The sequence below is a fragment of the Falco biarmicus genome, chromosome Z, assembly GCF_023638135.1.
Source record: "Falco biarmicus isolate bFalBia1 chromosome Z, bFalBia1.pri, whole genome shotgun sequence".
Lineage (NCBI taxonomy): Eukaryota > Metazoa > Chordata > Aves > Falconiformes > Falconidae > Falco > Falco biarmicus.
The window spans coordinates 32,282,904-32,308,490 of NC_079311.1; the positions used below are offsets into that span (position 1 = coordinate 32,282,904).

A 25,587-nucleotide genomic window follows, 5' to 3' on the forward strand; every position below is an offset into this window, starting at 1 on the left:
CTTGGTTTTGCAGTAGGCCACCACACACATGATGCCAACTACTAGAAGAGCAATGCAAATGCCAGTTATGGTCAGCACCCGTTTCTGGTACAGTTCCTCAGCTTCTAGAAAGGGACAAAAACAGAGAAGGTCACAACATGGAGGACGGCTAGGCAAGGAGCACACAGTCAACAGCTGGCATGCTGCAAATCACTGCACAGGTTCACACTGCCACACTAAAACACAGCCACCACACTTCAGGCAGACTCATTATTGACTGCAAGGAGAACAGGACTAAATCATAAGCTCTTAAGACAGTACTAGGGATGAATGATCATCCATACAATTACAGTCAAAAGTAATCTTTCTTTTTGTTTAAGTCAACAAGTATAATATCTAAGAAACAACTTCACAACTGACAAACACTCAGATTTGCTGGAAATAAAAATGCAATGCACTAAGGTCATAACATGAATTTGCAAATGCTTTGGAAGTTTTACTCTGCAAAGACAGCTGGAATGAAGGCCAGTTTTACGGGCCTTAAGAGAAATTATTTTCTTATTATCTTCTTTGGATTGTTTTCATATCCAATGTGTCTCTACTCCCATGTCAATTTATATCTCAGTTGTCTTTACAGGAGAGATTTCAAAATATCTTTCTACATTTGAGACATGAGCTTGGCTTGTAATTAAATTACCGATGGAAATAAAGACAGGTTTTGAGCTGTGGTCATAAAATTCAGACTTTCTCCAGTGCTCCTCCAAAAACACAGCAACACCAAAACCCAGTAGTGCCTTGTATCAGAGAAATGTTTGATTTCTATTTGGCTTTTTTTTGTGTCCAGCAAAGGAACTGCTCTATCTGGAGCGGCAGCTTGCTCTGTGATGACAACTTGTTACCAATCTCATTCATCAGAGATATTTCACTATTATAAAGACATTAGCAGCACTGGTAATGTTTGGGTTAGAGCTACTCATGCATTCCAGCCCCACTCACGCTTGGCAGGGAACACTGATGCATGTTGTACCAGGGAAATGTTGTGTAAGGAGTGATAAAACAGAGCTGCATTCTGTGTTGATGCTTTATGGGTGAAGATTTCCATTGCTGCTTTTAGGACAAAAATGGGTGTCTAGCTTTTCTCAAATCTTATTTTTGATAAGCAGTCCATCCAGAAAACTTGCTCTGGAGGATCCAGGCTGGAGGGTAGCCTTAAGCCAGACTACACTGCTGACCACAGTTTGAATACCAGCAAATGATTAAAAATCAGTGAATAAAAGCTGCATTTTTACTATCTTTGGGATAAATTTTGGCATTATTCCCCCTGGAAGGGGCTTAAGTGAACATAAAAGATCTGTGGGGCAATTCACCAGAAGGTCCAGAGATGCACAATGGTCCCTCACACGTGCCATGAGTCTCTGTCCAAGCTCAAGGACTTAAATGATGTGTCATAAATGCCACACCAGTTCAGGAGAAAATGCTCCCTACTGAAGAGGGAGCAGTCATTCCTCCAGTGTGTTTCCCAGGCTTATCTAGTTTAGTCTTAAAGGTGCTGTGGGAAAAGGCAAATACTCCATGCAACAAACCACAAAGCAAAAAGAAACCTGAATTTCTCTGATATAATGCATCTTACCATGGAACAGCTTTGTCTTACAAGCCAAACGCACTGTAAACCAAAACACTAGCAAACACGTCATGAGCACTGTCAGACAAAATTAATAGCACTGATTATTAACAAGGGAGGGGGGAAGAAGTGAGTTTGGTAAAACTAAGATGCTGCAAAAATGTATTAAAGAAAAGGATACAACTCCAAGAACAGAAAGTCAAAAAAGGGAAGGAAGAAAGGGCTGAAACTCCAACTAAACCAAACCAGGACAAAGAGAAAAAAAGGTAGGTGAAATATAGGGAAAGACAAGGTTAAAGGGTTGAGAAGTCAACTGCAGGCCTGGCACAGCATGCTTGATACTGGAAAAAACAGAGTGAAGAAATGCTTGGGGACAAAAAAAACCAAAAAAGGCTGAAGCAGAGTGTGAAGGGATTTCTCATACAGCATAACACCTTGCCTAGGCTAGTTAGTGGCACTTTGCCCCCTTCCCAATTTTGCCCCTTCTGAAAGCGCTTATTAGTTAGCCATGGAAATGATGTATTACAAGGATGTCACAGGAAACAGGAGAACTGTGCTAAGCAATTTAGGGGCAAATTTGAATTTTTTTTTTTTTTTTTTGTCATGCTGTCAGCTGTTAGCTTGTAAAAGCAAAATGAAAGGACATATCAACCATTTTTCTTGAAGGGGAAGGGAGAGGTGGAAGAAGATGAATTCACGTGGAAATTCTGCTTTGTTTCTATTCAGAGAAAAAATTCACTGACTCCATGAGGTTTACTCCAGGCTGAGGCTGCTGCAGATGAGCTGGCTGGCTGGTTGGTGGTGGCCTTGCTGAGGCTACCGGTGAGTTAAGGCTCATTGCTCGTGTATGTTGGATGCTCCTGGGCTCTCCCCCACCACAGGGGCGGTAGGTGCAGTGGGGGAGCGGAGCTGTGAATGCAGCCCTGAGCAATGCTCCTTGCACTGGCACATCTACTGGGACTGATGGTCTTGAGGGGCATGGAGAGGAAAACCCCTGGGTCTGCTTTTGTTGCCGTAATTCCCTCCCATGCCCTTTGAAATGAGGCCATTAGGATGATCCAGCTTGACATGGTGTGCATGAACTGCTGCGCCGCCATGCCTTCCCTCAAGCTATGAGGGTGAACAGCTGCCTGGGAAGGCACACGCATGTGGACCTGTCCTGCTCAGCAAACCAGAAAGCTTCCACGTAAACCTGGTGGTGCTCCTGGCTGAGCCAGGGATGCCTGGGTGACCTCTGCGGGTGGCAGGGGATGCTGGCAGCCCAGCTGGGCTGCAGTCCTGGCCACAGCTCTGCAGGCAGCCTGGTGCCTCAAGGATGAGCCTTGGCATTTCTGTTTACGGTTAGAAGAGTTTTGTGAAGCAGGGACCAGGTCTTGCCCCAAAACTGCCCTCTCTCTCTGGCCAATGTGAACATTTACAGAGCCAGCCAATGGTGCAAAGCCAAACAACATGTGCTGTGTTTGCAGTGCTCATCAAACTAGCTTGAAAAAAAATTAATAGCAGCCTTGGGGAAAAGTCTGTAGAGAAATGTATGTGCAGTGAGAATTTGGAAAAGGTTTTGGCCTGTTAAGTATTGAAAATCATTTTAATACACTTCCCCCCCCCATAGAGTACTCGGCAAATCAAATCGACATGAGACTTAAGTCAAGACATTAAATCCCTCTATGTGTATCTTTTCAAATATGCACATTATGCAATTAATTTCACATCACCCTAATTTATACATAATTGATGATATATATGTGGTCTTAAATTTGCTCTGTTTTAAGGTTTTTCTTCTTACAGATCTCTGGGGATTTTAAAAAGAATTTCATTCCAAGGGGTGGTTCCACTGATGTGATCTCATATATAAAGCAAAATTTACAAGAAATTTTTAAAAATTATTTCAGTTTAATTCCTCATATGTTAATGTAGCCATATATCTTCTACTACAATCTAGTGCTTGTGAATGCAAATTAATATTACCTTGTGATAATAATAATAATAACAACAATATGTTGGGTTGTGAGAGGTTTTTAAAATTTGGACTTGCAATGGGTTTTCCACAGTCCGCAGCTTAAGCTAATGACATTTTGTGGGGGCATTTTAAAAAAGAACATGAACTAAAACTGTGCAAAAAACATCCCTGGCTGTTTCTTCTCATTTGCTGACAATTTTAGGAGATTCCAAACTAAAACTGACCTGAATTCCAAGTTAGCATATTCAAGAGATACATTATTTGTACCCCTGATTACTAAATGTTTGTCAGGTAAGTACGGTTAATTCACGAAGAGGACTTACAAGATTTATTTCTGTTGTATTTAAGCTGAAGAGTAAAAATAGTACCCACTGCCAACGTTCTCAATTGGGTGCAATATTAATTGGGTATTAGAAATATTGAATGTATTTTCTGACTTGAGGATCTGGAGTCTAGCTGTAAACCTCTGCTGGAGTTCCTAAATAACTTTCAGTTCACTTCTGATTTACAGTCCTAGAAATGAATGTATATATATGCATATCATTTATACATATGTATATGCATCTGATTTACATAACTAGCTGTGGGTTTAGACATAAAACTTTACTTTGAAACCAGAGCTCAAGACTAAATTTGCAGAATTTTAACTAGCTATAACAGATCATCTTTTTTTATAGACTAGTTAGTCATTCTGCTTAATGCTTACAGTGTTTCCAAAATCCTGCAACGCTAGAAGAACTTAGCAAAAGCAAATGTCAAAACTAGTCAAAGTTACACAGCAGAAAAATGAGTGTACACTATGTTACGATTACTTCAGTAATTCCTAGAATTCCTTGGGTCCAGAATACCCTATCACTACTACTATTCCAGTGAGCTGATCTCTGTTAATATTTTGACAGACATTGTTGTTATAGCTGTATGATCCCTTCTAAAGCATAAAGAAATTGGTTAGGAATTGAGAAGGGGAGGTGGAGAAAAAAAAATAAAAAGAGGTTTATCTCTCAGGCTCTAAAATCTGCAGACTAAAAGGAATGATTGGTCCATACCCATAAATTCAATCCCAAGATGCTCTGCCAATGCAGAAAGTTGGCAAAAAAAGAAAGAAAAAGGAAAAAGTTTCAGAAAAGAGCAATAAACTGTACTCCAAAATAAATCACATATAAGAATTACAGCTATCCTGTGTCTGCACATGAAACAGGACAAAGGGGCATGTAGTTATGTGGGCAGTGCTCAAGTGCACGTCTGTAAACTACATGACCAGACCTTCTGCAAGGGTTACGCACCAAAATACATATGGTCTATCTATACAGCCACAGTGCAGGGAATGCAGCAGGAACGATTAACCCTTAAAGATCTTACTGAGATGAAGGGAGCTATAGCCTGAGGATGCCATGTGAAATGACTGATTGATTTCGGATGGGCCCATGAGAGCACAGGGATGCTTTAAAAGGGGCTGCATCCCCCTGCAAATGGGTCATGTGCTGCCCTCCCTTCTGGCCTTACTCATGTTCCTGGTATGCAGCTCCTTGCTCTTGTGGGTTGTGACCTGGAGGTGGCTGGGACTGTTTGCCTAGCAGTGGGAGCCCTTCTCAGCTTTGCAGACTGACTGCATCAGGGCTTTCATTTCCAGAAAATGAGGAGCCATGCCCTTTTCCCCTGCCTTTGGGCTGCACTGCCTTGGTAGAACCGTCTGCTGGCTGGATGAATGACCCTGGGGTACAGGAGCTGATGCCGTGTGGATCACATGCCTAAATTAGCATCCCCAGGTCCCAGCAGTTGGTGGTGAGGAAGAACATAGGTTTGCCCCTGATAGGTACCCTAGGAGACCTTTCCCATGGGGCCACCACCATAACTGCAGTGGATTTCACTTTCTTTGTCTTTGTGTGCGGTCAAATTTAAATCCAACCCTGATTTTCTGACCAAATGGATTTTTTGTGTAGTTTGTACACATGGGGAATGCCAATTCTTTCCTGCCAATCAGTAACATTTTAAGGGTTAAGTAGGTTGAAATCCATCCAGATCTCTTCCTAAAGAGCCAGTATTGCATGCCTACATGAACACTGCTAACAATATACATTAGTTGCATAGAAAGCTTGATTAAGTCTTCAATAAAATGAATGACATGCCCATGCATATATATTGCTGTATTTATGCTTGCTTATAGGTAAGATTCCTAGCTTGGATGTAATTTAATTTTAGGGGAAGTCACTCATATCATGCAGTTTCTATTTCAAATGATTCAACGGGAACTTGGTACTTAAAATGGGAATATGTTCTGGCTCAAAGCCCTAACAAGAAAACGTGCTGAAGAAACATGCATTGCTTATTCAAACATAGATGTCATGTGGCCCTTATTTATCTTTGTTGTTCCGAGCTACATTCCCTAGGCTGGACTAAAAGAAAGGAGAATATCCCAACACTTCTCATTTCATAAACAGGTCATCATTTCTGATCTTTTCCTATTGAACCCAATATTGTTACATACTTTTTATGAGCAATGTGGTTTCTATTGAATGTTTGCCCAGGTGCAAAATAAGGTCTAGTACCCTCATCAGATGTGACCACTTGAGAAATATATAGGAACTGACAAATCCTGAGCTAGTAGAATTGCTTAAAAATGGACATTTGAGGACCTGTAGAAACACTGAAAAAGTGAGGCCATTAGAGTAACAGCAGTTTTGGTCATCCCTATAGAATATTGCAGCTTTAGTCAATTCTTGCCCGCTTTAATTTCTCAGCCAGGCTCATCTTGACAGTATGAGGCAGGGGCTGTCACAGAAACAGAAATTTCCCTCCACCCCGCTTGATACTGCCCCTCTTACTTACCAAGGATGGCAGAGCTGAAATGGGACACAGTCTAAACTGGTGTCCCATGCTGAAACATTTGCCTTCAGGAAGGCAGGGACCACATTTAATTCATGCCCAAGACAGCTTACAGCATGGCTCGTAAGTTATCCTGTACTCACAATAGGTATGTAACTGTTAACTAGTGATGTCAATTGTCCCTTTGGGTGGGGTCCTTGGCCTGTCTGGGGCATTTGGGAGGACAAAGACTTTACCTGTGATTATATTCTAGAGAAGTTTCCTCAACCTTCTATTAATCCAAGGCTCCTCCACTGTTTCTTATCCCAAGGATCATTCTGCACAGTGTTGCTATAAGAGTTTTCATGCATAGCTACATAAAAATTAGCCAAAAATGTAATGTTAATTCATTACTTTTATTTTCCTCCACTTGCCTTGCTTCCTTGCCTTAAAGGGAGTGAATATTTGAACATTCAAATACAGCAAATGTGTCAGCATGGAACAGATGTATTTTTGCAACACGCTTGTGGACTACCTTATGGTGTCTTACAGACCAACAGTGGACCACAAGCCCCAAAGTCAAAAATGCGACAGCAAAAAGCCAGGGTATTGAGTAAAACACCTGGTATCAGCTGTGACTGCTGTGCTCAAGGAAAGGACATTACACAGTCTGCCAGCCGGACTCCAGAGACAAGCAAAACTACCGCAGTTCGTTCTTTAGTTTCCCTTGGTCTTCAGTGGTGGTAAGCACCAGTTACAGGGGAAAAACTCATAGCTGCAGTGCTGGAAGTAACTGTGGCAGTGGGGACTCTAATAGCCACCACCTCTCAGCCACAACAGGTTGTCCTATGGTTTGGTGTGTTTGCAAACCTGGAAGCCAAGGCACAGTCAGCCTAAACGTATGCTTTCCAGTAGTCTCCCTCACATCCATTCCCAGCTATGCTCACATTTCCACCGACAGAAAGAAAAGACATTTCTATGGAAGAACTTCTCTTAAAATGGAGAACCACCTAATTTCCTGTGTCCCTTTTCAACTTAGTGCTACTGCACCAGGATAACTGCATCCTCCAGGGTTAATCAAACGACTACCAAGATAAGCCAGTTAGCCTTGAGCTGTTGGGACAGCGGATTTCCAGAATGCTCAGCAGCATTGGCCTTATTTTGATCTTGCAAAAGCCATTCAGCAAAGCTTGTAACTTCAGGACTCTTACAAATACCAACTCTAAGGCAGATTTCTGAAGCTAACTTTTTCTCAATGGCCAAATACAGAGCTTTAAGCAGTAGGCACACTTGGAGTGGAACCCCATTGACCCTTTCTTTCCAAATGAAGAAAGATCCTTCTGAAAGCAAGTAAAATTAGACAGCAGCGTATAGTTCACATGCACACTTTTGTTTCCTACTGGCACTTAACGCTATTTAACATTCCAATTTGCTCTGTACTTTGCAAAGGGTGCATCTACAGAGCTAAGCTGATCACCCAGAGCACGTGGTGTAGAATATGAGCTTGACTTTAGGTCCCAAATGCTGCGGTTTCCTGAAGATAACTTTCATTCTAAGTCCCCTTTACAATTGTATGTTCTGGTCTGTGCTGGGTGTAATAACAAAAAGTCATATAAATACTTCTTCACTATTTTTTTTTTTTTGTTAAATATAAGTGTACCCTCACTGGACCCTTTCTAAAAGTGTCATTTTAAGATTTGTAGACATTATACTACAGATGCAGGGTAGGCAGAAGTGCCAGAGTCTCATGGCTGTTGTCTGTGGCCCTCAGAGGTAGGTAGTGGTGTGCTCTCCTGCCTGTGCATTTGAAGGAGAGGAGGGCTAGATCAGCTTAAGCACTACAGCTAAGCATGACTTTGCAGCAAGGCAAGGGCACCTATGCTTTTTCCATGGAGGCAACTTCAGAAAATCTCAGCCTGGTGTCTACTGCCCAAAGATTCCTTTAAAAATCCCAACCAGAGTTAGGGAACTGAAAAACTAATGAAGGAAAACCCACCTAAACCTCTTTTTTTTTTTTTTTTTTTTTTTTTCCTGAGCAAGAAGTTGAATTTTTGATCAACGTACAATTCTTCGATAGTTTTCAGGGTAGATTCAGTAGCAAACAATGGATCTTATATTTTTACACCACCTCCTTTTAAATGATTCTTCTAAGATCAGAAAACTTTAACTGCACTTTTCACCACAATACCCAGAAAAGGCCATTTAATTCTAACAATTGGTAAACTTAAACACTGTAACATCATAAAAATTTTCAAATCCATAGTTATCAGATGCATTTTGAAAATAACTCACACTAATAAAGCTTTTAAAAACAGGGCATAAAATACACACTTGAATGCTGGAAGGTCTGGTCTCCAGTCAGCACCCTTGGGGTTTACATGGTTAGCTTCCATGATGGGCAGTATGAATTATGTATGGACATTTTTCATCCATGAGTATAAGAGAAAACCTGTGCATCTCTTCAGGCTCCAAAGCATCCAGCATATGCTAATGGATTTTTGTCCTATATACTAACAGAAATTAAATTAAGCTAGCCTTTGGTCTCTGAAATTTTTCTGTGCTGGCAAGTAATCCATCAAAAAAATAGTTCCTATAGTACTGCTCTTAGATCATAGTACATTCTGATGCCAGGAACAATTAATTATGAATAGCACACATGCATTAAAATGTAAGATCTAAGCAATTTTCTTATATGTTACCTTTGACTTTGCTATAGCCAATGAGAGAAAATTAATATTCAGTGTAATTTCTGTTTCCTCCCTGACAAGTAATAATAATTAACCTACGGCTCTATGGGAAAGCTTATGAGATATGTGACTCCACTGCTGATTCAACCAGCAGTCTGACACAGACAGTCGTGTGTGTGTGTGTGTGTCTGTCTGTCTCATACATTTCTTTGGCCAAATAATCTGGCTCTGAAATACTTGATCTCTTGCACCTGTTACCCACAAATAAATACGTCAGACCCCATTGTTTATGTTGCCTCTCCCCCTTTTTCTTTCTGTGCTCTTTCCCCTGAAACTTGGACAACGAGAAGGAAGAACACTTTGATCCTCTTTGGCACGTACTGATCGGAAACAATGTAAGCATGTCAATTACCTTTAACTTGTAGGTCCAAATACAAATCTCATATGCAAGTAGAGGATTAGCTACCTGTTCCTTTGTTGGGGGAGAACTGTCCTGTACAGAGACTCATAAAGTTTTTGCAGCAAATAAAACGTGAAACTTTCAAAATGTTATTTTTGCACTTTTACTGCTTGATGTCAGTGGGGAGTCCATATCACAACATTCAGTGTTAATTTCACAGCATCCTTAAGTCTTGCATTTCCCCATAACCTCGATGCCAAACAATCCAGGAGAGTATTGCACCTCCTTTTGTTACAATTTTCATGCAACAGGCAGAGACAATCAATATTAGGCCTTAGGCAACAAATCTAGTTACAGATTAAAAAAAAAAAATAATTGGAGGAAAGATGCAGTGACAAGAAAGCAGCACCAACTGAGCATGCTTCTACTGCAGCACAGACAGAAAGGTAGTGGACGTACTGTAGAAGCTGGCCATTACGTAGTTTTGGCAGCGATCACCAGTAAATTCATTTGGGCACCTGAGAGGAAAAACAAACAAAAAAAATGGTAGAGAAAAAAACAGAGAAAAGAGAAGAGATGAATATATGCTAAGAAAGAAGCTCCTTCAGTGTGAACTGATACGACTTGGTGAGTTCACTTTCAGAAACTGAATCTCGGTTTAGCATGTCAAAATGGCTCAAGATGTTGAGAGCAACTCATTTGCTCGGTGGAAATGAAAAGAAATTCCCCCTGGAAAAACCAGCCAAAACCAAACCAATCCAGATCAAAGTGTGTTTCGAGATGTGAGACAGAAATTCACCATTCCAAATTCCCAAATTGCTTTTAGGATGCACTTTCCACAAGGCAGCCAGGACACAAGTTCTGTACATCACTCATCTCTGTGAGTTTGCTCTTATAGGGTTGCACTTTACAGCAGCCTCCCAAACAAGAAAGCTGCCAGTGTGCGCCATACAAATGCATCTGCAAATGGATGGAAAGACCAAAAATCACACAAATGAGAAACATTTTGGAGGTCAATAATGCCATGGTGTACAGATTTTACTTTAGAGAATCAGGTCATAAATTGGTGTGTAAAGAGGCCGGTTCCAGCTGAACTGTGAAAACACCAAGTACTATTGATTTTGTTGCTGTAGTTGGGGAAGAAAGCAAAGTTCAGATTATTTTAACATACTTTCTTGGTTTTGGATTTTCATGGGCAGAGTTTCAGTACATCTTGCTCCAGTGAATCCAGGTTGGCACCTAAAGGGCAAAAACGTGATAAGCAATAGTACACCAAAACCACTGCACTAACAGACTGACATCTGCTGGCCTATGGAGATGGGAGTGCATTAGGTGACCTCCTGGTTAGGTTTTAGTGAAAAATGATCAAAAAAGGGACACAAAAGTGTAACCTTTCCAGAAGACAATACTTGGCAAAATTTATAGCAAAAATCCACCAGAGTAAAAAAACTAGGAAGTTTTTTCCTTGTCTGTTTTGAAAAAAGAAAGAAAAAAGAATCAGGACTAGCAGAAATGTGTATCAGCTCATTGCTTATTCCACCTCATGAAAAGACCAGGCTGAGTTTTTTAAGTTTGCAATGCAGTGTATAATAACAATTTACACTGTTGCTTTCACCAGTCACATAAAATGTATGAAAATGCCGTGTTTTCCCTATTTCTGTAATGGCATGCTGTGTCTTCCAGTAATTTCCTTTGAAGGGGAATAGTTAAAATACCAATCACAGAAAAGAGCAAAAAAATCCAAAAGGTGAGAAGACAAACTCAAACCCAAAGGCAGAAAGTATATTCAACATGGCTGACAAATGGAAAATTAGTCAGTCCAATCGACAAGTAAGAGAGAGGGTAGAGGTGTGCTCAAAATTTGAAGTTTCATAGCTGCCAGCCCTTTCAGTTCATAAGCTCTTCTGCAGAAAACTTCAGTGCAGCTTTCTCCTTGATTGTAGTGAAGGAATTTCTCTTCTGTGCTTTGCTTGTCTTTTCTGCTGCCGGCTGTCAGTTCTTCCTTCACTTTTATTCTTCATTTTGAGGCAGAGCTCAGGCTCACAAGATATCACTACAGCAATGCAGGCTCCTGTGCTTCAGATGCAAGTGTGAGTGATGGTGCACCACACTAAAAGTCTATTGATTTCAATCTTCTTTCCTCCTCCTTCATCTATCCACTCTTACTCAGCATGTAACATGAAATTACCTGATATCTGTGTCCTTGAATACATGTCTCCTGCGTCGTCTTTCTGATGCTTTCCATAAGTTTGCCATGGTGCAAGAATCTCACCGTCTTTTTCTCCTGCTGCTGATCTGGTGCTAGCCTCCTTTTCAAACTGCTTTGTCATTTACTTACAAGGGGCCAAAGAGCCTTCTTATTTGCAAATGCACATTGTTCAGAACAGCCCTCCACCTTCTCTGTCCCTCTGAGTTTCATGTGCATTGAAAGTTGTACTGATTTTTTAAATTCCACTCTTCCACAATTACTTCTAGCCTTAAGGGTCAGGGATGCTGCCCTTGTACAAGTGGGACTTCCAGAAAATCACTTCAGCAGAGGACCAATGTCACTACTATCTTATTCAGATAAACCACACAGGAATGATTTTTATATAATAAAGGTGTCATTTGAGGATCTGCAGATGATTCTATGAAGCTGATTTGCTGTAATGATGTATTTGTTTATCATAAATTTATGTCCTTCAGAGCCAGGGTCACATCTTTTCGTAAGTACCCAGTCTGGAGAGGTCCCAGTCTCCAGAGGTATACTCACTTGAGAAAAATGCAACAAAGATAACTGTGTCATGAAGAGGTGATATTGCTGGGCATTACAGAAGACGTTATGTGGCTTTGATAGAAGGCAAAATGCCCTTGATAGAAGGTATTTTGTTCCGTGTTACTGAATGAAAGTAAAAATATTTTACCGCTGTGATTTCAGTTTTATTTTGTGCTATGGTGATCTTGTTTAATACCTGTCCCTAGAAAGCTGGTGTTCAAACCTGCACTGGCTTTTGTTTCACAGGGACCTCTAAATCTTGTTTGTCAGTTATGAACCCTACACAATCCCGATGAAGATGCTGCTGATTAAAAACCTCAGGCTTTTCTCCTGCCACTTGGCCAGTGGTGTGTGCTTGTTTTCAAGTGTTGGTGCAGCTGTGGAGCTGGCGAAACTAACTTGAGCACTGGTGTAGACACTGCTGATTGCTTCCAGGCTGAGCAGGGTCAGCCCTGTTGAGATGGCGCTGAAAACAACTCAAGTGTCTTTATACTTGCTCTGAAACCATTGTCAGCAAATGGACTGTAGCACCTGCCACTGAGATCAGGTCCGGGGTGGGCCAGCCGAGATGAGATGAGAGAGGAGCCTGCCTGCTGATGGTTATGTGTGAGTGCTAAAGGCATTTTGTCGCCCAGATATGCAGCGCAGCACTGTTTCCACTGCTATTTGGCAGGTTGTTTACTGTAGGCTGCACTTCTACAAACAGCTTGCGAAAGTGTTGTTTTCAAAACACCTTGTCCTACTCAAAGTTTCCAGATGTAGTACGAGAAATATCTTGTTGTGTCTATTTTCTAGGACATTACCCATGTGCCAATTTCTTCTATGATGCTAGGAAAAGCTGGAGTAAAACAACTCAGGGCAACAGGTAGATATTTGTGCTGCAAGAGCCTTATAATTTCCTTTCTGCCTAAAAAAAGGGCTAGTTGGATATTTATTTATTGTATTAATTGGGTGAGACCACAATACTAAACCACATATACTAAAATAATTGCTTTTTTCCTCTTCACACAATAGTTGCAAAGAACAGTATTCACTTGCATTCAGAAATCACTTTTCAGACCATCAAACGTATCACCAAACAGTTTTGCAGTGGGAGAGGAATGGCTGAATGGATCAGGACCTCACAATTCCATTTCATCCACTGCCTATAAGCAAATCCATTGTGGGATAATGTATTTTTTCATGGGAAGTACAGTACACTTCCATATTTACCAGTCTATTTCATAGTCTAAATCAGAAATAGTATTTCTGTCCTGCCTGTTGAATGAGTGTCTTTGGAAGTTCTGCTAGCATCATGCAAACAAATTTTCTCTTTTTGCTGTTTTAAAGAACCTTCTGTCAATTTCTATTCCACCAGGGCCCTTACATGAAGACAGATATAGAAAATGGCTATATTATTAAAAAGTATGCAATTCACTCTTCTGCTAAGAAGCCGCATCCTTCTGTTAGAGAGAAGCATTTTTTTCATCCAGTTAAATTCAGATGTAAATTCATTTCTTCACTGACAACAAAAGCACTAGAAAAGATGATCTTTGTGAGTAAGAAATCGATTAGACCATGAAGGCCTTCATGGTACGACACTTCAAAAGAACACTCTAAAAGCATAACGGGTATTATATTCACATATATTTTTCTTCAAGTAAGAAGCAAACGCTAGGATTTCTGGTCTTAATTTTGTATTTATTGAAGAAGCTCTCTGATTTTTTGTCTTCATTGAACTTGGGTATCCATTTCCAACTGAGCAGAACTGACTTACGAACCTCAGCCTCATAGGAAGCGAGTAACATCCAGGCTTACAAAGTCTATGCTGTTTTCAAAATGTGACGTGTTCCTATGAAATTTCTGAAAACTTTATACAGATAGTTTATTTGAGCAGTCTCAAAGATTCCTTTTTCATTTTTCACATTTTCATTTGTTCAGTCTGGGGTCATAATTAAAATACATGTAGGGAACATACATGCTACCACAGATGCAGGTGTACAATACATTAATAAATCTTCACACACTTCTTGAGTATTTCACATGGTTAGCTTTTGAAAGCAGGGAATTTTCTTGAAGTTCACATTAGTATCCCTGAGAGCAAGATCTGATCCCGTCTGGATCATTATGCTACATATTTTACAAAACACTCTTTTGTTTTAGTACATAGCTAGATTTTAACAGAAGATGGATTTAGGAGCTCAGGTTTTTTAAATAAAATAGGGAGTTTACAAACCCAGAGATATCACTTGAAAAATTCCATGGTTGTTGTGAATCTGAGTAATTTTTTTTTGGTTAGGGATAAAACCAATTTAGAATGATATGGCTTATGCTTTAGAAATTTTGTTTTTCCCTCAACAGATGGACCATATGGAAAAATGTGAACTTGCTACTGAGGCAGAAATATGAAGACTAAGTACCATATTTCAAGCGTTGTGTTTCCGTAGGCATGTTCTGGGGGAAGATTTATTTTCTCAGAACAATGAAGGCAATGTGTACTGGTTGCATACTTATTTTAATTAACACTGGAACACTAGAATTAAAAGTAGACATCTGTACTTTTAATGAAATAAGGAGACAACCATATTTTGTCATTTCAGTTTCCCAGCACATCCACTTTCAAGTACTCACACTTCTATTTCTTACGTGGCTGTATTATGTCCTGTTTTGCACAAAACGTAAAGCTTCAGTTCTGGCAAATATTAGAGGGCATAGCCCCTACATAACAGTGGTGGCCCTGACTATCCTGAGGATAAGAATCCTTTTCCACTGCCTTACTGTAAATGAGATTCATCCCCTCTGATTTTACAGCTCTGATGGTTTTTCCAAATAGGTATTGGGCCACCCAGAGAGAGGCACATCTGCCAGATTTGGAAATTGCCTTTTCTTTCAACCCCAGGCCCAGAATTAAAGGTTATTTCTCATCTGCAAGAGGGGGGAAAAAATCACCATTTCATGCAAGTTTCGCTGAGCTGTTTAATTAAAAAATTAGCCAATCCATAACATGAAAGAACAAACACAGTCAGATCTCTGAATTTTAAAAAAAGAATTGTCCCCTTGCCACTGAAAATGGGATACCTCTGAAACTGTCATGACAGTGTTAATTATTAGCAAGTCTGCTAGATGCTCAGCTCTGCTGCCCTGGAGTTTTCTGCGTAGTGTTTGGACAGGAAGCTGAAACAGGCAGGTAGGCTCTTGTACACACCCTGGAGAGTCATAGCAAACTGCTCATCTTTTAGTGCTGGCTCATAATGATCACGTAAATTTAACACAAAACTTTCTTTCTCTCTCTCTCTCTAAAATAAAATCGGACCCATTAGAGCAAGTAACTTTTCCATATTCACTTTAACTAAGAATTATTCTAAAATTAATGGAAAATTATTCATTACTTTCAATAACAGAGTGATCTGTGAAAAAGCAAAGCAATACAAAGATAATGAAGTACAGGTAACATCCTTCTACAAAAACAAAACCTCACATATAAAGCAGAACGTTCTGGGGTTTGATGTTTGTGTGGTTTTTTGGGTTGTTGGGGTTTCTTTTGGTTTTGTTTTTGTTTTTTGTTTTTGTTTTTAATTTAAAACACATACAAGCAGTCAATGCCTTCCTGACCTAATGAAAGCATCATAGACCTTCACCTAACTCACCCACCAGAGTAATCGTTACAATTAGTGTCATTTGATTTTTAGTACCAGAAGACCAAAAATCTATGCAGTTACAGCATATGACAGTCTTTACTGACCACTGTCTTTTGTCTGTCTGAAAAACAGCAATATCCTTACAAAAGTGCACCCTTTCCTCTCAGTCCTGCCAGGCCCCAAGGATGTTTTCCAAGGTTTACATGCTGAGTTTCCTCTCAAGCCAGAAAGCAGCAGTAACTGACTATGAACAGTTGAGCTCCAAAGGTAAATGCTACCTGAGGCACTACCAGGCAGGTGAACTCTAGTGCTGTAGCTCTTCACCCAAGTTCATATCAGAATCATATCATAGAATAGCTTGGGTTGGAAGGGGCCTCAAAGATAGAATCAGAATCATTTAGTTGGGAAAGTCCTTTGAGATCATCAGATCCAACTGTTAACCCGAAGTTATCTAGTTCCAACCTCTTCAGCCATGGGCAGGGACACCTTCCACTAGACCAGGCTGCTCAAAGCCCCATCTAATTTGACCTTGAACACCTCCAGGGATGGGGCATCCCCTGCTTCTCTGGGCAACCTGTTCCAGTGCCTCGCCACTCCCACAGTAAAGGATTTCTTCCTTATATCTAACCTAAATCTGCCCTCTTTCTGTTTGAAGTCATTACCACTTGTCCTGTCACTATGTGACCTTGTAAAAAGCCACCCTCCAGCTTTTCTGTAGGCTCTCTTTAGGTACTGGAAGGCCACAATAAGGTGTCCCCAGAACCTTCTCTTCTCCAGGCTGAACAATCCAAACTCTTTCAGCCTGTCTTCAGAGGAGAGGTGCTCCAGCTGTCTGATTGTCTTTGTTGCTCTCCTCTGAACTCGCTCCAACAGGTCTGTGTCCTTCTTATGCTGGCAGCCCCAGAATTCTCACAACAGCTGATTAGAGGGGAAGAATCACTTCCCTCAGCCTGCTGGTCATGCTTATTTTGATGCAGCCCAGGATACAGCTGGATTTCTGGGCTGCAAGCGCACATTGTTGGGTCAGGTTGAGTTTCTCATCCACCAACACTCCCAAGTCTTTCTCCTCAAGGCTACTCTCAATCCATTCTCTGCCCAACCTGTACTTGTGATTGTCCCAACCCAGGTGCAGGAACTTGCACTTGGCCTTGATGAACGTCATGGGGTTTGCATGGGCCCACCTCCCAAGCCTGTCAGGGTCCCTCTGGATGGCATCCCTTCCTCCAGCATGTTGCCTGCACCACACAACTTGGCGGTGTTAGCAAACTTGCCGTGGGTGCCCTTAATCCCACTGTCCATGTCACCAACTAAGATGTTAAACAGCACTGGCCCCAATACTGACTCCTGAGGAACCCCACTCATCACTGGTCTCCAGTTGTACATGGAGCGATCGACCGCAAGTCTTTGAGTGTGGTCATCCAGCCAATTCCTTATCCACTGAGCAGTCCACCCATCAAATCCATGTCTCTCCAGTTTAGAGGCAAGGATGTCATGTGGGACAATGTAAAACACTTTGCACAAGTCCAGGTAGATGATGACAGTTGCTCTTCCCTTATCCACCAGTGCTGTAACCCCACTGTAGAAGGCCACCAGACTTGTCAGGCATGATTTTCCCTTAGTGAAGCCATGTTGGCTGTCACCAATCACCTCCTTGTTTCCCACATGCCGTAGCATAGTTTTCAGGAGGATCTGTTCCATGATCTTGCCAGGCACAGAAGTGAGACTGACTGACCTGTAGTTCCCCAGGTCTTCCTTGTTTCCGTGTTTAAAAATGGGGATGATGCTTCCCTTTTCCAGTCACTGGGAACTTCACAAATCCACTGTGACTTTTCAAATGTGATGGATAGTGGCTTAGCCACTTGATCTGCCAGTTCCCTCAGGACCCATGGATGCATCTCATCAGGTCCCCCATGGTCTTGTGCACCTTCAGGTTCCTTAGATGATCTCAGACCTGATTTTCTCTTACAGTGAGCAGTTCTTCATTCTCCCAGTCCTTGTCTTTGCCTTCTGTGACTTGGGCAGTGTGGCTGGAACACTTGCTGGTGAAGACCGAGGCAAGAAAGTCATCGAGTACCTTAACCTTCTCCATGTTCTGGGCAACCAGGTCTCCCATTTCCTTCTGGAGAGGGCTCACTTTTTTCCTAGTCTTCCTTTTATCACCAACATGCATATAGAAGCTTTTTGTATTGCCCTTGACATCCCTGGCCAGATTTAATTCTATCAGGGCTTAGCTTTCCTAATCTGGTCCCTGACTGCTTGGACAACTTCGCTGTATTCATCCTGTGCTACCTGTCTTTGCTTCCACCCTTTGTAGATTTTCTTTCAGAGTCTGAGTTTGTCCAGGAGCTCCTTGTTCATCCATGCAGGCCTGCTGGCATTTTTGCCCAACTTCATCTTTGTTGGGCTGCATAGCACCTAAGTTTGGAGGAGGTGATCCTTGAATATTAAGCAGCTTTCTTGGGCCCCTCTTCCCTCCAGGGCTTTATCCCACGGTACTCCACTAAGCAGATCCCTGAAGGGGCCAAAGTCTGCTCTCCTGAAGTCCAGGCTAGTGATCTGGCTGTGTGTCCTGCTTGCTGCCATAAGGATCTTGAACTCCAGCATTTCATGGTCACTGCAGCCAAGGCTGCCCTTAAGTTTCACATTCCCCACCAGCCCTTCCTTGTTGGTGAGAATAAGGTCCAGCATTGCACCTCTCCTCACTGGCTCTTCTATCACTTGGAGAAGGAAGCTATCATCAACACATTCCAGGAACCTCCTGGATTGCTTGTGCCCTGCTGTGTTGTCCCTCCAACAGATATTGGGGCGGTTGACGTACCCCATGAGGATGAGGGCTTGTGAATGTGAGGCTGCTCCTATCTGTCTATAAAGAGCCTCATCTGCCTGGTCTTCCTGGTCAGGCAGCCTGTAGCAGACTTCCAGTATAATGTCACCTCTCCCTGCCCTGCCTTTAACCCTGACCCATAAGCCCCAAGCTGGCTCCTCATCCATCCCTAGGAAGAGCTCCATGCACTTCAGCTCGTCACTGACATAGAAGGTGACACCCCTTCCTCTTCTTCCCTGCCTGTACTTCCTAAAGGGTCTCTATCCTTGTATTCCAACACTTCCAGTCATAGAAGCCATCCCACCACATCTCCACGATGCTAATAAGACCATAGCCTGCAAGTGTGCACATACCTCTATCTCCTTGTTTAGTCCCCATGCTACACGCGTTTGCATAGAGGCATTTACACTGGGCCCCTGGTGAAGCCATGTTCTCCAACATAATAGACTATCACAACAGCCTGATAGAGCACAGGCCAGAACTTGAGACAGGTGCACAAGCATACCCTTAAGACTAAACTCATATGACCTGCTGAATCAAGATCCTCATACAAAGCAGTAATTTCCACCAATTGCCATTATATTAATAGTTTTTTGTGCAATTCAACGTAACAGCAAAACCCCAGTTGTGAACCCAGTCTCACTAGAAAGTGTTCAGTTACTACAGCAGACAATAAAAATAACCAATCTGCCCTGTATATAGGGCACTTATCCAATGCAGTTATCCACACACCTTTTTTTGCTATTTGCCATGTATTTAGTTTATGGTATCTCTTCCATTATTTCTAGCATTAAGAACAAGTTGTATTACTTCTTGTCATATAAGTGTCAATGGGGCTTGCTGTGCCAGTATCATGTGGGAAGATTTACCACCTAGCCTCTGTTATGCTTTATATAAAACCACAAAGATCATTCTTAGTAGCTTGTTTTCCACGTCCACATACTTAAAAATGAAGAAATATCTAATGCTTAAGTACAGGGGAAGAAATTGTTCAGGTGCTCCTTAAAAGAAAAAGCATTTCTGGAACCTGGAGGCTCCACCAAAGTAAAGAAATAGGATTTCTTACCTGCACAGGTATCTTGGGGGGTTTGGAAGGTCTTTAACCATGTAACACTCTCCCCCATTTACGCAGAAGGCTTTCTGCTTTATGTCACATTTTGTGAGATGACTTGTCCCAGTTGTAGATGTGGAAGTGGCTGGAAAAGACAAAGAGTGAAAATATGGATCAGAATGGCTTGGGTTTTTTCCTAACTGGTAAGCGTACTTGTATCTGGGGGAAGAAGTAAGGCCAGGAAAGATCTGGCAAGTCCTCTGAGCTCTCTGTGTTGCTACCACAGGCACTAATTACCTGATCATGTATTTTGTTGATCAACACAGGAAGTGGAGTTTAAATACATACTTCAGAGATATGCTACCCCACACACGGTCTGGGAGAAAGAGAGGATTTCAGTAGCCCTGTCCATCAAATGACCTTAAATTTCTGCAGCACTCATGTATATTTAATTAAAAATGTGTAATTTGTGCCGTTACTTACATCACATTAATTGCATTCAAGTGCTTTTTGGGGTGTGAGAGTCATTACAGACTGCTAATATGGTGCCCAATAAACTGAGGCCCTGGATGAGGTTTCTTCCTGACACTGCCTTGAAGTAAGTGAAGCTTTACCTGAGGCTGATTCAGTCTCTTGGGACTGAACCCCTTGGTTCAGCCACTGCCTTCTTCCCAGGGGAGAGGGTGACTGGCTGAATGCTGACTGCCTCTCCCCCAGCCCATAAATGAGAGCTGTGGCTGCTCTGGTTCAACTCTGTAGGGAGGGAGAGGACGGGGGTCTGGAGGCATTGTGCCTTCCTCTGTGTGTGTGATTGCCATACCTGTGTCTGCAGGAATCTGTGATCTGGAGGCCAACATAGCATCTCCTTCAGATGGGTTCATCTGCATGAAGTATTAACAGTTTTGGGCCACCAAGGCTGCTAGACACCATTAGTGCCTATAGTAGCTATAGTGCTATAGCCTATAATAGCCTGTAGTGCTATCAAATGGCAGTAGCACTGTGCTTGCACTGTTTCTTAGCTTACTCCCTGCTGCATTCAGGGAATACCTGCAGAAGGCAGGATTAGCTAGCAATCTTGCAGGAGGCTGCCAGTTTAGGATGAGAAATCCCAGCCTTAGGATTTGCCTGTGCAGTGTCCGTCAAGAAAATGATGGTGTTCTGACTGAAGGGAGCAGTACTGTGAGAGAGAGAGTGCTCAAAAATGTCCCCACTGCAGTCATTGCTGGTAACTACTAGTGTAAGGTGACTGCCTGAGGTTGCTTTAAACTAGCTAGCAGCAACAGGGATGATGGGGAGGCCATATTATGTTCTCAGCTCCTCACACTGCTCTGTGCCTCCAAAACCACCTCTGTAAGCTGGGTTAAACTCCAGTCAGGCATGTACCTGCTAGGCTTCAGCTGCAGACCCAAACTACAATTTCTGGTTGCCCTCTAGTCTGGACAAGTTTTGCTCTAAATTCTGTCAGAACACAGTAGACATGCTTGAAGCCTGGACACCAGTCAGTACTCAGCTCAGGAACCTTGCCACTGATGGGCTATGTGACCTCTGGCCAGTCATTCTCATTATTAAACTTGGGTTTATCTGCCTAAAACTGAATTGTTTAGTTGTAAGGTGCTCTCCACTGCTTACAGAAAGGAGCTGAAGTTATTCCCACAATGAGTGGGATAAACAGCCTCTCTGATGATGGTGTCTGTCTCCCTACACTGACGGAAGCTTAAACTCTTGAGAATATGCCCCTAATTTTTAAATGGCTAAAACTAACTAAATTGACTACCTGTCATCTCTGAAAAGTGGGGAAGTTTCCTGCATGTTTTTGTTTAGCCGTCTCCAGACATATAGAAGTAAGAAATTTTGTTACAGTGCTGAACAAATCCCAGTATTTTTGTTTCTGAAAGACAGCTTCTACCCTCAGGTGGAACAATGCTTTTATCTACCGACGGATCGCACTGGAGTTGACTAGAGAGCTGCAAGCACCTATATAAAAGTTGCCTGATATTCAAAGCCTTTTCTGACACAAAGGCACCTGAGGGGCATGTTTGTAGTAGGCTATTTTAACATTTGCTGCACACATTGAATCCAAAGAAAACATGCTTTTAGCAGATTGTCTATCAACAAATACCACATATATTTTGAGTTCCTATTTCTGAGAATAAGGATGAAGTAGTCCCTGTCATATTTGATTTTCATGTGTTTTCCATCATCTTCCAAGTAAAACTGCATTTTTAGCACTTGGCACTTGGGAGAATGGGCCACTTTGGCTGGCACCATTTTCAGAGTGACTTTAGCTACCTTGTTTTGATGAGACATGAGATTGTGACTGCTATATTTAAGTCCTTCCTTTTACTCATCAAAATCCCATCTGCCTGTGCAGCTAACATCTTTCATACCCCTTCCTTCCTTTGCCATTGATCACTAGCATGCCAGTTTCTTTCTCTTTCTTCCATGATGCCTTGCTTGCATGGGGTGCCTTCCCTATGGTTTGGCATGATCTCTTCTGTGACATCTTCCAAAACTCACTCTCCCTCCTGCTTCCCACTGTTGCACCCTTTGTGCCACATCTCCCTAGATCCTGATCTTGATGGGGGCCTCTAAGTGCTAATGAAATGCAAACATGGAGTACTAATTCCTTGTAATAACACATTCCTTTCTCCTGGCCCCTCAAAGCATGATTTATAACCTCTCAGACCAGGATAAATTTATGCCTTGTCTAGAGGCAGGAAAAGGGGTCATGTTTTAAGAGTAGTCTGACACTTTCAGCTAGCACCAGTTCAAACAGGACTTTGCACCCAATGTTGACAAAAGGCTGGCCAACAGACTGCCCTCAGCTCAGCAATGAAGGGTTGTCTATGCTTGATATCAATGAGCTGACCACCATCCTTGACATGAACCTTAGGATGGGAGATCTGCTTCATGGAAGAGCTTTTCTTTCTTCATAGGCTTGAAAGGAGCCTGGACCTTTAGCCCAAGGGAGATGCCTGATATGACAGGCTATGGCATACCAAGACCTGAGATGTGAGAAGCGTAGGTGAGTGAATCCCATCTATATAGCAATATATATTTTGAAGCATTTGTGAGTCTTAACAGGTAAACTGACTGTTAAGCCTCTCTCAGCTGACAGCCAATTCACCGTTGTGTCCTTTTACCTACTGAAAGACTTCAAACTTCAAGTGAGACAAGCACTCTGAGGATGTCCTTGAGCTCAGGAAGCTAATGCATTCATTTGAAAAGGAAAAAAAAGCAATATTGTTGCAGCGTTTCTGGCAAAAAAACCCATTTTGCTACCCTGCTGGCTAATGGAATGTTTAAAATTGAATTTTACAGGTAGATACAGTAGCAAGTGGGCTTACAGCAATCTATAATTGTTTCCATCCTCTTGCTCACTGCTGCTTTCAGCAGCAGCTCAAGCAAAAGCAGATCACTGTGAAGATTCAAAGTAACCGTTACTTCCCAGCTGATGTGAGCTTTGCATAGCAGCAATTGCTGTGAACTGATTGCTAGAGATGGGAATAATCTGCAGCTCTCAGAGAAATCTCATGATACAAGGGCTTTACACATATGTTTGTGGGGAGTGCCTCTGCACATGTTTTTGGCATTGCATGTTCAAAACTGTTGTATAAATCTTGCATGTGAATTTTCTCTGTATTACTGATCTACTGGCACTGTGGTCCCAACCTGCCTGAGCTTTGTAACTCCATGGGGTGAGAGGGGGAAAAAAGTCTCCAGTGAGTTAATTCTGATGTTAATTTTTCTTTGCAAAGGATGCCTAGTTTTTATGGCATATGGCCACCATTCAGTGTATGCACTATAAGCCTATTTTGCAAATTAAATACAAGAAACACTAACTGTGGTTTTGGGTTTCATTTAAAGCCACATAACGGAAGAAATGTGGTGTTTGGGAGCAGGTGTTCATCAGAGCAAATTTAATACAATCCATAACGAGGCCCAAAACACTTTCCATACATCTCTAGCAGACAGGGGCTTGGAGGGTGTATAGTGGGAACAACCAGCAGCGTAGACCATGTATCTACGCATTTTTCTTTATTCACCTAGTCAAAATTTGTACCTTCTTTCTCTTCTGCAATGCTTTCTTCAGCTATGCAAGCACAAGATAGAAAAGCTGGTTTGTTTCAGAGCCCTATACCAAACCCCTAGCTTACTGAAAGGACTAAATTACATGCTGTAATGAAATTTGAAAATATCATGCATGAGATAACAACTGAAAACACTGCATACTATACCTCCTCCCTGCTCCCCACCCAACTTCCCTGAATGCAGAAACACCACAGTAAAAAAGCAACTGCAGGCAGCCTGAACAAAGTTCCTACTAATGCAGTTATTCACAGGGCACTGAAAGACAATGAGATCTGTTCCTATCTACGGGAACTGACTAAAAGCTATTAACAAGAATAAAAATAGAAACTATTGCATCTTTCAAAAACTACTCTCTATAACATGAATTACTGCTGTAAAACTACCTTAGGATCATTTCATGTCAAGCAGACACAACTTCATGTAATTCTGAGCTTACCTGGGGAATCTCTGACCCTTTTCTGCCATGAAGCAGGAAAATGCATTCTCTTTACTCTCTCTTGCTTCCCAAAATACCCCTCTGAAGTTCAGTGGCTACAGCAGCAGGACTCCCAGGCCCTACACAGGTGAGGCAGTCTGCTGAGAGGAGCCCTAAGGGATTACTGAGACTGAAAGGGAAGGGCTTTGCAAGCTAAACAGAATAGTATCCATGCCTCTTTGAATTGAGTTTCTGCAAAGCTGGTGTAAAGTCAGAGGACACGCTCAAAGTCATGCAAGGTGATTAGTGAAATGCCTGTGGCTCAATGGAGATAAAGTGGCAGCTGTAGCACAAAGGAAGGCTTGCCATCCTCACTGGAAGGCCACTTATGGTATGCAAATATGCCACCTTAGTGGACTGCAGGTGGAAACCTTTTGTGAAGAAAAAGAGTAAATTACTGAGGAGGAACAGAACAAATACTTCTGCTTATCACTGTTTTCTGAGACTGAGGCTTAAGCAAAGTCTACTTGCAGTTTATGCCAATGGAAGAAGAAGGTACCTGCATAGAGTAAGAGAGGGACATAGGCAGAGAAGGAGGGGGAAAGAGCACACACAAGCAAGGTTTGGAGTAACAAAGTGTGTGTGTGCTCTCATAAGAAAGTCAGCTTTACTAATTCATATTCCCTCATCTGAAGCTCATTCATTTCTTTAAAAGCACAATCCAATTCCATCTCAAATTGCTGATGAGCAGTTTAAAGATGTCCAGCCCTGATCTGTAGGTTAGGTTTATTTCCCATGTAAACTTGGCTGCAGTACTTATTCCCTCTATGTCTCAACTAAACCATCTACATTTTCTTTCCACTGGGTACTGAGCCTCTTCAGCTCACTCCAACCAGTGCTGGATGAGCCTGACTTGCAAAGTACGTGTGAATGCAAAAAAACTTCAGCATTTCTGTACTGCACTGAATGAGGAAACCTGCTGGTTCCAGAATGACTGTGGGCAGCAAGAGGTCTATGGATACTTTCAAGAAGAACACAAGCCAAAACCTGAGAGTAATCAAAAACTAGCCCCTTTCTGAACCGACAAGAATTTCTGTTTTACCACATGTGTAAAGGATGTGTTTCATGTTCCTTCATACTTAATGGTTCCAGAGCTGAAACTGCATCCATATAGCTCTGAACATACCAAAGGTTTAAAAAACTACCAACACCAGCAAATAAAACTCAGTGGAAAAAAAAGAAAAGGATGCCAGATCTCTACAGGAGGCATTTACAGTCTGTTTCATGGGGCTGCTCAGAATTTTTCACATTGCTTTGGTGATGTAATACTCTAAGCTAGTTGTTCAATCTAGTTATATAATTTTTTCAGCCTCTGCCTTCACAAATA

The 25,587-nt window shown here is 41.9% G+C and overlaps 1 protein-coding gene across 3 annotated transcripts in view; it reads right to left on the minus strand.

The window, feature by feature from the left end:
* The window catches only part of NRG1 (neuregulin 1), a 306,774-nt gene that overhangs the window by 15,094 nt on the left and 266,093 nt on the right, over positions 1–25,587 (minus strand). For 2 of the 3 annotated variants that reach the window (XM_056325700.1, XM_056325699.1), the window contains 4 exons: positions 19,709–19,838; positions 9,906–9,964; positions 4,604–4,627; positions 2–104 (listed from right to left, as the gene is read on the minus strand). In XM_056325700.1, coding sequence (XP_056181675.1) covers positions 2–104; positions 4,604–4,627; positions 9,906–9,964; positions 19,709–19,838 — 316 coding nt within the window. Of the gene's footprint in view, position 1; positions 105–4,603; positions 4,628–9,905; positions 9,965–10,617; positions 10,686–19,708; positions 19,839–25,587 lie in introns of all 3 variants that reach the window. The other variant, XM_056325701.1, reaches the window with a different exon arrangement.